Source organism: Euprymna scolopes, chromosome 22, assembly GCF_053919585.1.
Source record: "Euprymna scolopes isolate OS-2025 chromosome 22, ASM5391958v1, whole genome shotgun sequence".
Taxonomy (NCBI): Eukaryota; Metazoa; Mollusca; class Cephalopoda; order Sepiida; family Sepiolidae; genus Euprymna; species Euprymna scolopes.
This window is the reverse complement of record NC_136503.1, coordinates 33,867,174-33,881,564: the sequence shown is the minus strand read 5'-3', so window position 1 is coordinate 33,881,564 and position 14,391 is coordinate 33,867,174. Positions and strand designations below refer to the sequence as shown.

General features: G+C 34.0%; 1 protein-coding gene across 1 annotated transcript in view; it reads right to left on the bottom strand.

Moving 5' to 3' along the window:
* LOC145243958 (TAF5-like RNA polymerase II p300/CBP-associated factor-associated factor 65 kDa subunit 5L) overlaps nt 1-14,391 on the bottom strand; it is a 70,981-nt gene that overhangs the window by 18,776 nt on the left and 37,814 nt on the right. Inside the window, exons 4-9 of the mRNA XM_080107085.1 lie at nt 11,002-11,131; nt 9,134-9,197; nt 5,602-5,656; nt 2,272-2,521; nt 920-1,117; nt 18-136 (exon numbers count right to left, since the gene is read on the bottom strand). Coding sequence (XP_079963211.1) covers nt 18-136; nt 920-1,117; nt 2,272-2,521; nt 5,602-5,656; nt 9,134-9,197; nt 11,002-11,131 — 816 coding nt within the window. The remainder of the gene's footprint in view (nt 1-17; nt 137-919; nt 1,118-2,271; nt 2,522-5,601; nt 5,657-9,133; nt 9,198-11,001; nt 11,132-14,391) is intronic.

Sequence of the window (14,391 nt, the reverse complement as noted above, 5' to 3'; positions counted from 1 at the left end):
GATGGAGACAAACTTACTGGTGGTGTCTTTTGAACAGGATAACAAGTAGTTGGGGTCAGGGTCAGGTAAGAAACACATGTTGTATATACTTCCAGAATGTCCCCGTAATACAACACACTGATCTTGGTCCATTGACCTGAATTATTAAGCATTGAAACAATCACAACAGAAAAAGGTTTTATTCATTTTAATATAAGTATTTTATTAAAATAAAAAATTAAAAACAAACAAAAAAGTGCATACGTATAACTTGTAATATAGTAAGACGTGGAGTTTTTTTAAATAGCTCCTTAATATTTTGTTCTACAAAATCAATACAATCTGTTAGAATGTGTTTGATTATGAGTAGTGATCAATATGGTATACAAATGGGTTGATTTTCTTTTATTGAGATATGAGTAGTTAAATATGTATGGTCCAGCTTTATTCTTGCTAGTGAGACTTCCTTTCCATTTAGTTTGATATTTTGTTCCTGCATTTTTATCTCTGGCATTATTTCGTATAGTTTATTGTTGAGAAATTAATTGCGTTTGCAATTTCTCTTGATATATCTTTTAAGGTCTAAGTAGGGGATTTAAAAATTTAAATCAGTTGGGATGTTTAAGCAAGTTTTTGCAGCTGAATCAGTGAATTAATTTCTTTTGATGCCAGTATGCAGCAAAAAAAAAAAAAAAAAAAAATCATTGTGTTAGCTTCTTTAATAAGGTTTCTATTACTGATCCCACCTAACAGTCCGATATGATGAAATCAATAATCTGTACAATGTTGCAAAGATGTGCTAAAGGCAGATATGATGTGGCCTAACTACGTAAACACAGCAAAGGTCTCAAGTTTTTATAGAAGCAGAAATTATTGATAGTATAGATTAATGAAAAAAAGCAAAAGTATACCAATGTTTTTTTTTTTTTTGTAAACTTACCAATTTTCATATTGCTTGTGGTAGCTGTTGTCGTCATCGTGGGAGAGATAATCAGCAGCAAGGGTGATGTTGGCAGGGTTGACCTTCGGCCGGGGTTCCCGTACTTTAGAACCCTCAAGGCTCCATAACCGAATTGAGGAATCCTCAAAGCCACCAACAACATACTTTCGGTCATCAGATACAGAGGCACATGAGAGACTAGGAACAATAAAAAAAAAAAAAAAAAAAAAAAAAAAAAAGAATTTTATTTTTATTTAATATTCAATCAGGGAAACAATTTAATAATGCCTTTTTGAGCATCTCTTATATCATTAATTGCATGTATATATACTAGCAAAAACACATGACCAGAGGTTGCATATTTTTGTTGATATATCACTGACAATTTCTTCAATCCTAAGTATAGGTAATACTAATACAATTGTAAATTAAGACTTCTACTCAGACATGGCTGATGGATCGAGAGAAAGCTACTCCTGTGGATTGAATAAACAGTTCTGTTCGAAATTTCATACAAATTCCCGAATTCAACAAGATGTTTTTCAAGATCAAAGGTTACATCAGCCGAAATGTTGTGAGAATAAAATCCATGATAAAAAGAATAGTTGGAATAATCTAAATATTACACATTTGTGTGTGTATATATATTCAAGGTTAAAAATATCCAAAAATAAAAACCCTTGAATTTAACAAGGTTGTTGATAGTGCTCAATAAAAAGAACAAGATATTTTATTGAATTGAAGTAAACAGTTACCATTTGTCGTGACAATAGACCTACTGTTTCAATCTAAAATGATCTCATCAGGCAACAGAGGGCTGCGGTCTTCATCAAGGCCAGTCTTAAGTATATATGTATATAAATAACAATTTTGCTAGATTCCTAAATCTTAGATTTTATTCATCTTACCAATCATTTTTTTCCAATGCAAAACTTTAGTACATTTTACAGATCTGTCTCAGTCATGAGGAACAACCAGAATGTGAATGCCGGATATTTCCTTTGTTGATTCATCAGAAAGTTCTCGAAGAAAAAAAATGCATAATGATGTAATAGGTTCAGAAAAAAACATAACATATTGGGTTCATTTCCAGTTGCGGGAGTTTTTTGATTTTCTTTTTTTTTATTATTATTTATATATGCTTCATTGTTGGATCTTAAACATGGAGCTTCTGATTTGAAAAAGCATTGGTATGCATAAAGAATAGAAAATATTCACAAAAGAGTACATTTTCACAATTGTATATATATATATATATATATATATATATTCAAAATAACTAATTTTTATTTTTTTTTTTTTTATTTTACATAAGTGAGTTTGTGTGTTATTCAAAAAAGCAGATTGCTTACCCATAATGTGCACTGGTAACTGCGAGAAAACATATGGAAGGCAAACATGGTGGTAAGACTTGCAATCTTTTGATGCATTCCAAAAGCATTTCTTTGGTCACTTGGTCATTGGCTGGTTTTTTATCTGCAGATGCTCCCGACGACGATGATGACGATGCATTCGCCGAGTTTGTGTCAGTCAACTGACCAGCAGTTGGAGTCTGGAAGATTGGAGGCTTTGGCTCAAACACAGGAACTCTGTCAGATTTAACTGAAACAAAATTTGTAAAATATACAATAGAATACAAAAGTTAACACAATAATAAAATATCACAATAATAAAAAAAAAATATTAAAGTAAAAATACAACAAAAAGATTTTAAAAAATACAAAACAGTATTATGGTAAACAATAAAATACCATAAAAAATAAATATTACATAATATTAGGGTCGTAATTATCATACAAGGAGTGTTCCAAAAGTAATGTCTCCTATTTTTCATTCTACTCAAATGGATCGGAGGAGTTTGCAAATTGTATTGATATGATGACTGAACATGCATTCATGACATAAAAGTTTCATCTTTCTGTTGCAGATATTGACAGTATGAGATTATAAGAAAACAACAACCTGTCATGGACATGTATCAGAAGCAGATATGTTATTAAATTCCTCCATACAGAAAAAATTGAGCCGATCAACATTCATTGGCGCCTGTTGAACTTTTACAAAGCCGATGCAGTTGATGTCAGCACACTCAGGAGATGAGTTCATTAATTTCAGAGTGGCGATAGAGATGTGAGTGATAAGATGCGCTCTGGACTTTTATGACTGAGGCATCATTCATCACTGGCAAAAGTTCATTGAAAATGGTGATGACTAAGTAGAAAAAGAAATTCTAGAGCACAAAACGTTGCTCGTTTTAAAGGTACCACTCTCCTCTTTGTATCTCTTCCACATTTTGGTATTTGATTTAAAAAAAAAGAAAAAAAGAAAAAAAAAAAGAAAAGGATCCATTACTTTTTTAACAACCCTCATAATATTCAGTTTAACGTCAGTTTTACATACTGGCCTGTGTTTGTTGACTTTTAGAAATTGACTTCTAAACTAACCTATCTCTGGCCAGATCTTTATTCCTATTTCTCCTTAAGCCATCCTTAACATTTCTCCCACGTTTTTCTTGGACTTTCCCTGTGAACTAACCTGACTACCACAACAGTTTGACATTTACTAAACCCAATAACTCTCATCCATTCATTCATGGTGGCCATAACATCAGTTTCCTGTTCTGCACACATCTTCTATCCAGATTTAATCTTTCTCTGAGGTCATTAGAACTAAGGTTGTCTTTAACACTTATATTACATATCTATTTTATCATTTCTCTCCATGCAACAGATGTCTTGAATCCTCATTGGCCAGGTTTAACCTCCATACATCATCACACAGCATGCACATGCCTGATAATCGACAATAACAACTAGGGCTATGACAACAGCATATTCTTTTTTTTTTGTTTTGACTCTCAGGTATATATCCATTGATATCTTATATATTTTTATGTAAAGTGATGTGGTTCTCAGTTGATAAATTGTATCTGTGTTGGATATATACTCGAGAGTAAAATCAATGACAAGAATATGCTGTTGTCCTAGCCCTAGTAATAATATGGGTAAACAATGAAATACCAGAAAAAAAAAATATATTACAAAATAAAAATAAGTAATAAAAATACAAGCAGCTTTGATGAATATGGATGGAGTGATAAATATACAGGGATGTGCCATGACTTCCCCAGTGTGTGTGTGTCAAACGCATGATGAGGGTAGCGTAAAAAAACAACTAAAATTTCCTGGATAATGTACAAGTGATCAAGTAGTTAACACATTTGAAATAATGTTAAAATGTTTAGGAAAACAAAAAAATAGGCAAATTTACGAATAAGTTAATTGAATTTATGTAAAAAAAAAAAAAAAAAAAAAAAAAAAAAAAAAAAAAAAAATGGATAAATAGGAATAAAATGGTAAAAGAAAAACATACAAAAAATCTCACAATAAGTTTATCAAAATTTAAAACATTAAAAAGTTTGTCAAATTAATTCAAAAGTAAGGTAAATTTGTAGGTAAGGACCCTTAGCTAAATACCCCACTTCCACACACAAAAAAATATTTAGAACTTAGAATGAGAGATAGGATTCCCATATAATTTTAAAATAAAATGATTACCCATTTCTGGGTTCTTATCAAATCAGATAATGTTTTGAAAGTGTATAACCAGATTTTTTTTTTTTTTTTTTTGCTAAGAAAGAAATTGTTTTTGTTTTTTTTATTGAAGAAAGGATTAAAAAAACCTGACTCTAAAAACTTGGTGGCAATGACTCCCACAATTCTTTTTTTACCTGTTCATTCTATTAGCTTTTATCTGTCCAAGTAAATCCCTGACGAGATGAGTACATTCGTCAAAACATTAATTCACATAGGGCTTTTCTAACATTTACATAATTTTACACACACACACACACACACACACATATATATATATACTAGCAGGGCTACTTTGCATTGTCGGCTGAGAGGAGAAGGTGCACGAATAAAGCAACAGAAAATAAATTTTGCTTGTTGTGTGATTGTAATTCTGACAGCAAGAGTCAACTATTAAATGTCACCAGTACGTTAACTATTACTTAAAGTATCTTCAAAACCATCACCTTAAAATAAGAAAATTAAATAATCATGCTTATTGCGTGAAATTCCAACAATAACAATTGAAAATTATCCCCCTGTTGCACTTTCCATTTGTAACAAACACAATGTTAACATTCGATAATCATCTCTTGAATCTTGTGAAGTGCTTGCAGTTGAAATTAGCAGCAGAGTAGAAAATGTAATCAATGAAATTGATTGGAATTTCTTTGTATTTTTTAAAAAATAAAAATCACAATATGAAAATTTCCATGATCACAATTGTTTTCCTTCTACAATAATGGATATTAATTTTAAAAGATCTCAAAAATAAATAAATAAAAGAAATAAAAAATGAGAAAAATTAAATGTACATAACTTTTCATAACATTGCTCAAAAAAATATGCTAACTATTTTCCCTACCACAAATAAGAAATATTTTGTTATTTTAAGGGATGTAAATTCTACATTTTATAAACTGCCGCACTGATTTTATTTTAATAGCTATTTTTTAATATTTTTTAAATTGAATTATCTTTCAAGAAATTACTCAAGAGAAAAGACAAATGTGCAAAACAAAAATGCAAAAAGATTCCTAAGCAACACTGGGTAGATAAAACTAGGACACATAAATATAAAAAATTTACATAGAAAAATAAAGATCTTACCTTCTATTTTTAAATGTCTATTAAATATTTGCATCATGAGCATATTATCATCAGCCTAAAAAGACAAAGAAAAACAAACCTTTGTATTAGAATCCATTTTAATATGACCAACTCCTACAACAGGACTCTTAAAATGGCTGACATCAGCCACATTATTTTGACAAAGCATTTTACAGTCAAAATTTCTTGAGGGCATTTTAAGGAAGTTTTGATATGGAAGCATATAAATTTAAAAACAAAGAGAAAAGTTTCCTCTGAAGAAATTAGCCAAAAGTCAGAAAGAATGGAAATATTGTTGGAACGTTTTTATTTGTATCACAAATTCGGGTACGATTCAGATTTGTATTTTCATGAAACGAACAAAAACTGTGAATAAGGGATTGAAAAGATATTCTTTCAAATTAAATAAAAATTTACGACATTCACTGGAAGAATTGTACACGTTTACTCACAGAGATAATGAATGTCATTACAATGGTTGAAAGTATCCACTCACAGAACTTACCAATGTTACTACACAATGGTTAAAGATGTCTACTTATAAAGCTTACCAATCAAGGGTTGAAGACTTTTGCTAACAGAACAACTCTTGATCATTAAAGCTGTATGCATGCACTAAACAGTAAGTTGCATAGTTTAAGAGCAATATTTAACTAAGAAAAGAGACATTGCCCATTATATATGAAATATGCAGGTGTCCACTGCACAGGTTATGATTATCAGCTTCCTGTGTCCAAAATTGTTGTTAGATTCAGTCAGTGCTGCAACAAAGAATTCTTAAGTCCAATTTTAACAAACTTTATTTTTCTTTGAAGGTTACGATAGTACTTGTTTTCTTTTTGCTCAACCAAATCAAAACCCAAATCTCTTCGTTTAGAACTGCCTAAAAGACCACTTATCTCTGAAAGGCAAACAAATCCAATGGGTTTGGCAACACAGAATTAGAATTGTTCACTTGAGAAAATAATGTTCATTCACATATGGGGTTCTTGAGATTTTTTCTAAAAATAATGGCCAGCTTAAACGTTGTCTCAAGGAGAATATCTTCCCATCACCCTGGAAAATCTCATCAGTATGTCCCGTATTTAAGAATTCAGGTGGTCGCTCATCTCCCTCACAGTACAGGCCAAGTCTCCTGTGCGTCATAAGTTGCTGGAATCTGTTAAATAGAGAAGTAATCAACCATCTCAACAAAAATAACCTTCTTAGTGACACACAATATGGTTTCCGTTCTGCTAGATCCACAGCAGATGTGCTTACAGTTATATATCATACGATTATTGAATCTCTCAATGGAGGCTACCTTTCTAGGGCAATTGCTCTTGACATATCAAAGGCTTTTGATAGAGTATGGCATAAAGGTTTACTTCACAAGATCTCCAGCTATGGTATAGCTGGAAATGTCTTCTCAATTATTAAATCATTTCTCTCTGATAGGTTCATAAGAGAAGCTCTTAGTATTAATGCTGGAATCCCTCAGGTGTCCATCCTGGGCCCAACTCTCTTCCTGATCTAGAGTAATGATCTTCTAAATCACATCCTTACATCATTTGTAGAAATTTATGCTGATGACGCTGTGGTAGCACATCTAAGACCATAAACGACCAAATTCTTTGATTCACTCTCCTCTGATCTTGAGCAAGTGGTACAACGGGAGAAGAGGTGACTTGTTACTTTTAATGCATCTAAAACCAAGCTTTTATCTTTACATCATCAATGCTCTTATCCACATCTGGCATCAACTGAAATGAATGGCTCTCATCTTGGGGAGGCCTCAAGTTTTGACAAGCTTCTGGGCTTGACCTTTACTCCTGATCTGAAATAGAACTCATACATTAAATCTTTTGCCAAGGCCACTGGATAAATGGTGGGATCCTTCTATCGATCCAGTAGATCGATCACTGCTGATGCAATTTTTTATCTGTATAAGAGTCAGGTATGTCCAAAGATGGAGTACTGTTGCCACATCTGGGCAGGAGCTGCTAGAAAGGACTTATCCTGCCTTGATCGAGTTCAAAATAGACTTTGTAGCATCATAGGGGATGTCTTTTTCTCTTCCCTGCAACCTGTTTCTCACGGAAGAGATGTTGCGAGTTTGTCCCTGCTTTTTTGTTATTTCCATGGCAAGTACTCAACTGAGCTCCAATTTATGCCCCTCCCTCCTTGCCAAACTTTCTCAAGAAAAACCCGTCTAGCAGAATCAGTAATTTCCCTACTCTTTATCTGTGCCTAAACCTAGATTCCATGAACAAAGCTTCTTTCTTAGAACTGCACACCTATGGAATTTTCCTGCTTTCCAGCTGACTACAGTATGGTTGTCTTCAAGTCTAACGTAAACAAGTTTTTGATGAGCCGTTCCATATGAGTTCACAAATTTATCAAATTTCTATTACTAACGATCACTATATTGTCCAATTGTCTACTGTACACTCTTTAACCCTTATCCTCAAGTGGTCTCTTGGCCTTGATAAGTGGTGATGTCTACGTAAAAAAAAAAAAAAAAGAAGCTAGATACTGGACCCCCTCGGTTTTGGATGTTTATAGATAAAGATGGCTATTACTATTTTCAAAAGGGGTCTTTCTGGTGTGACTATAGATATTCCAGCCGATGGGCAGAGTAGGTGTTAAGAAAGTTGGCCTTCATCACCTCTCAAGGTCAGTTGGTTTTCAGTGACCCTCAGAAACAGATGGTCTGTTGGTGTTCAGTTGGAATCCAGTTTTGATTTAGTCGGGTTAAGAATTCTCATTTGCAAGTCTGTTCTTCATTGTAACCTACAAAGATAAACATTTGTTACTTGTTTTTAAACTGGAGTCATGATTTTATCTGGAGAGGGGATTCCTCTGTTACAGTACTTGTTAAGAGCACATTAACAATGTGACTGATGTCGGAATCAAGTCATAACTTTGGACCAGCACAAGCAGTTGATCATAATTGATGCAGTAAATGCACACAGATGCATGCTCAATACAACGGTTGAAGATGTTCACTTATAGAGCTTGACAATGTCACTACAGCAGCTTCAAACGTTCACTTATAGGAAAACTCATGGTCATTGCAACAATTTAATGCGTTCACTTAGAGGAACTTCGTAGGATCAGTATCACAGATTAATATGTTCAATCATGAGGTGTCAAATGATTATTACAAAAACTGAATGTGTACATAAGCTGAATTTGTTTACCTACACAGCTTCCAAGAGTCAAACATGTTCATAGAAAAGCGGAAGTAAAGAACTGTACACTTTTTACGAACCCCATATTGTTGCTGCTTTTCTTTTCTCTACAAATCAAATCTGTATGTATATGCGCATAAGGGATTAGGGTAATAATTGACATTAATACTTTTTAAATTCATATAAAAATATATGACAAAATGGAGGGGGAAAAAAATTCAATGTTTGCCAACCTTAAAAAAAAAAAAAAAATTCAATGTTTACCAGCTGTTAAAAAAAAAAATTCAATGTTTACCAGCCGTTAAAAAAAAAAATTCAATGTTTACCAACCGTTAAAAATAAATTCAATGTTTACCAACCTTTAAAAATCGCACCAAATAATCAAATGTTCCCTGGTTGAAAGAAAGCCTGTATTTATGATCCCTGTAAATAAATAAAAAAGATAGCAAACTTAATCCAATATAGTAATTAAGATTTTCAATAAGCACTTAATGCGTTTTTATATTAGTGGTTTCTGATCTTTTAGGACCATCTTTCAAACTATGTTTTCATATCAATGGCTTCAACCTTTTCATTAAGATGGTTCGTGTATGTAGCTCAATGCTTGGAGGGAAAATTCATTCATGAGGTCCTTTTCTCTCTTTCTCTATTGTTGCCGCAAACATGTTTGTAAACTGAACAGTGCCAATCAGAGATGACTTAGCAGCACTAAAAAGGTTGACAACTCGTTGGTCATAGTTGTAACATGTGTCATGTGACTTGGGTCAGGAATACCAAAAGCAGGCTTGCAATGATCAGAGATGCTGTACTTGCTCGAAAGAAAACTGGTTCACAATACTTCAAAGTTAGTTCATACCAAAATTAGACTGATAAAATCTATGCCGTTTCTGAGGATGGCTTTTTCTTCGCTGGTCTGAGAGATAGTCCTATGCGGTTCTAGGACATCCACCTTCCTAAGCTTTACCTTCTCACCCTTTAAGAAGGGGTTAATTTTATTATTAATTGCATGAGGTACTTTTACAGGGGAATGCAGATAGGGTTGCTGAGGCAATTTGTATTTGGCCAAAATGCTCTTCCCCTAGAGCACTGGCTTTTCAAATTCCACTTTCCCAACCTTGTATCTTATCTTATTTATCATAGATAAATAAAAACTCATACAGCATGACTGCTGTTACATGTTTGTACACATCTAAAATTTTATACAATGTTTTGCAATGAAAATCATATTTCAAATGCAACAGAGTCTTTTATAGAGATTTGAGAATATGTTTAAAAACAGGTTTTATGATGCACTATTTTTAGACATGATCATTCACACCTCCAAATCTTGCATTTAAGCAAAAAAAAAAAAAAAGTCTTCCATTTTCTACAAATCTAACAACAAAGATAATAAAAACATAAGTCTGACAGCGTAAAGATGGGCCAAAGTCTTATCTGGGCCTCACTTTTCCATATTGTTTGTAGTATTCTACAAGTTATGGCATAGAAATGTTGATAACACAAAAATTATCTGATCAGGTTGAAATTTAGCATTGTGGTAACAGATTCATACATAAAAAATGAAATTTTGGCAATTTCAACCTTCACCAAAATTCTTAAAGTCAAGATCACATAAGATATAAGATTTAATTGGTTACAATATAAACCAAGTAACGAGTCTCTATGATGAACAGAACCAAAATTATCACTTTTTCTGTAACCATGACTTTGACATCCCAAAATTAACTCGGTTTTAAGTTAGACTATGACTAATATTTTTACCAAGTTCAGTGACAACTGGTGAAGCTATGTTGACGTGAAGTTAAACAAAAAGTTGTCTAAAAGCATAACCTGCTTGATAGAGCTAAAAATGAAACAACCAATTACTGTACAGTACTGAAGCAGTATTCACCATAAGCAGGTTGAACTGACTTCCTCGAAAGGAGGAAGAGTCATGAGAGTATGAAATCCACAAGCAGTCCCTAGTCACATGTTTATCCCTGTTAGGGTAGAGGATAACATTAAGTGTTTGCAGTTCTTGCAGGGAGGTGGTTATGTCCTTCTACATACAGTGCCTGGTATTCCCAAATAGTTACCCATATGGTACTGACCAGGCTAAATGTTGCTTAACTTTGGTTATCCAACAATAACCAGTGTGTCAATGTGATTATGCAGTAAATAATTCCATTGAAAAATAATTCCCATATATAATACCCATTGAAAAATAAGTGGGTTTTTTTTTTTTTACCTGAACTCGGATACTGGTTTACAAGCAAGAACATCATCTCGACTGTTAAGTTTTATTAACACATCCAGAATTTCTTGATGATCAGGATCTTCTCGAAAGAACGCCACGTATCGACTGTGAAATTTATGTGCTGTCAAACAAAAACAAAAAAAAAATAGATTAAAATGGTTTCAGGATACTAGTTTGCTTCTACAACATATCAACTCTTTTAGACTTTTTTAATGATGAATTCCTAAACAAAGAAAATTTTGGATAGAGAAAGTTCTAGAAAGAAGCAACCAAAGATTTGGATGGATAGAATCCACAACAAGAAAGGCATTCAAGTTTCTCACCCAGTATATAACACCTGGTATTTAAAATAGATGATTAATGAAACTTATTTGTTGTTTTATAGCAATGTAGTCATTGTTGTAAACTTATTAATGGCTTTATTGCTGAAAACCAGCATTGTGAGTCAGTATACCAAACATTAGACCCTGAAAATTCAAATTTTTGACTTTAAAGGTTTTACTAAAACTCTGATCTAAGAAATATTTCACCAGAAATAATTGATATCATGTTTCTTTTGTCTGTTTGTCCGTGTCATGGGAGGATATATTTTCCCCTTTTGATATGAAGAAATTATGATTTATTACACAAAAGATAATATTAATTATCCAAATAACATATAAAAGTAAAATATAATAAAAATAATAATTATTATCATAAATTATAACAAAATAAAATACTTAAGATACTATATAATAATAAAAATAATAAATTAATTAAAAGGAAATAATAAAAGATTACACAACATAATATAAAATGTATTACTCAAGAATTTGAATGTAAAACGTTTTTCTAAGTGTCTCTGGAGATTTTTTTTTACATAGGCATCACCACTTATCAAGGCCAAGATGTCACTTGAGGATAAGAGTTAAAGAGTGTACAGTAGAAATTGGACAATATAGCGATCGTTAGTAATGGAGGTTCGGTAAATTTGTTAACTTATATGGAACAGCTCATCAAAAACTTGTTTACGTTAGACTTGAAGACAACCATATTGAAGTCAGCTGGAAAGCAGAAAAACGGAAGACAATTCCATAGGCGTGCAGTTCTAAGAAAGAAGCTTTGCTCATGGAATCTATGATTAGGTTTAGGCACAGATAAAGAGTAGAGGAAATTAGTGATAGTGTTTTCTGCTAGACGGGTGTTTCTTGTGAAAGTTTGGCGAGGGGGGACCATAGAATGGAGCTCAGCCGAGCACTTGCCATGAAAATAACGATAAAGCAGAAGCAAACTTGCAACATCTCTTCTGTGAGAAAGAGGTTGCAGGGAAGAGAAAAAGACATCCCCTACGATGCTACGAAGTCTATTTTGAACTCTATCAAGGCAGGATAAGTCCTTTCTAGCAGCTCCTGCCCAAATGTGGCAAGAGTACTCCATCCTTGGACGTACTTGGCTTTTATACAGATAGAGAATTGCATCAATAGTGAGATATCTTCTGGAGCGGTAGAAGGATCCCACCATTTTGCCAGCGACCTTGGCAACAGACTTAATGTATGTGTTCCATTTCAAATCAGGAGTAAAGGGCAAACCCAGAAGCTTGTCAAAACATGGAGCCTACCTAGATGAGAACTATCCATTTCAATTGATGCCAGATGGGGATCAGAGCGTTGATGATGTAAAGATAGGAGTTTGGTTTTAGATGCATTAAAATTAACCAGCCACCTCTTCCCCCACGGTACCACGCGCTCAAGATCAGAGGAGAGAGAATTAGAGAGAACTTTGTCATTTACGGCCTTTGATACGCTACCATAGATAGTAGTGTCATCAGCATAGATGTCTACAAATGATGTAAGGATGTGATTTGGAAGATTGTTAATATAGATCAGGAAGAGAGTTGGATCCAGGATGGACACCTGAGGGACTCCAGCATTAATACTAAGAGCTTCTGATTTCTGCCCATCAACCACTACTCTTATGAACCTATCAGAGAGAAATGATTTAATAATTGAGAAGACATTTCCAGCTATACCATAGTTGGAGATCTTGTGAAGTAAACCTTTATGCCATACTCTATCAAAGGCTTTTGATATGTCAAGAGCAATTGCCTTAGAAAGGTAGCCTCCATCGAGAGATTCGCTAATCCTATGAGATATAACTGTAAGCACATCTGTAGATCTAGCAGAACGGAAACCATATCGCGTGTCACTAAGAAGGTTATTTTTGCTGAGATGGTTGATTACTTCTCTATTTAACACAGATTCCAGCAACTTACGCATGGCGCACAGGAGGCTTATTGGCCTGTACTGTGAGGGAGATGAGCGATCACCTTAATTCTTAAATACAGGGAATACTGATGAGATTTTCCAGGGTGACGTGAAGCAATTCTCCTTAAGACAATGTTTAAACAGTTTTGTAAGGATTGGCGCAAGTTCTGGTTGAAGTTTTTTTGAGTACTATAATTGGAATACCGTCAGGGCCAGTTGCTTTACTGGAATCAAGGTTTTTGATTAGCTTGGCAACATCACGTACAGATATTTGTATATCACATAGCGTGTTTTCTGATACAGGAGGAAATATTGGAGGTTGGCAGCCTTGGTTGCAAAGGTTATAATTAGCTGCAAAGTTCTTGGCAAAGAGTTTGGCTTTGTCTAATGCTGACGAGATTACCTCAGGTCCATTTATGAGAGTTGGGATAGAGCACACAGGATTCTGTTTGCTATTTGCCAAAATTGGTGGGAACCAAGCCGCTGCTCAGCTTCTTTGGACTTGACGGACTGAGATACAACTCTCTTGCTTTCTTTGTTACTTTTTTACAGTGGTTGTTGGCAGCCCTGAAAGCGGCTTTAGTCTCAGTACATCTATTACGTTAGAAGCAATGGAAAAAGTGATTTCTATGCACAATGACAGCAGCAGATTCCGGAGAGAACCATGGCTGGCTGTTAGGTTTTTGCTGGAACTTTTTTGAGGGTATGAAACGGTCTATACCTACAATTAACCATTCTGTCAGGTCTGATACTATAGAGGAAACATCCTTTTTAAACAGGGAACGCAGAGGTAGATCTGATATAAATGTGCGGAAGCTATCCCAGTCAGCCATAGAGTATCGATATACTGTATGATGGAGAGGTACATCTGGGGACTTATTACATTTCATTTTTCCACAGACATGAATATTAGCTGAAGGATAAGCAGATAGGGCATGGTAAATTTTCTCAGATATGCTTTTAAAAGTAACTCCGCTGTTGTGGTGGCGATAGAGAGCAAATATAAATGTAGTAGTTTGAGCAAGTGCAACCCGGAAGCACAAATAGGGTAAGTTAGGAACTTCTCTGGACATATCCCTACCACATGGAAAGCCATCTTTTATATAGGCACATATCTCATGCCCATGGCGATCTTGGG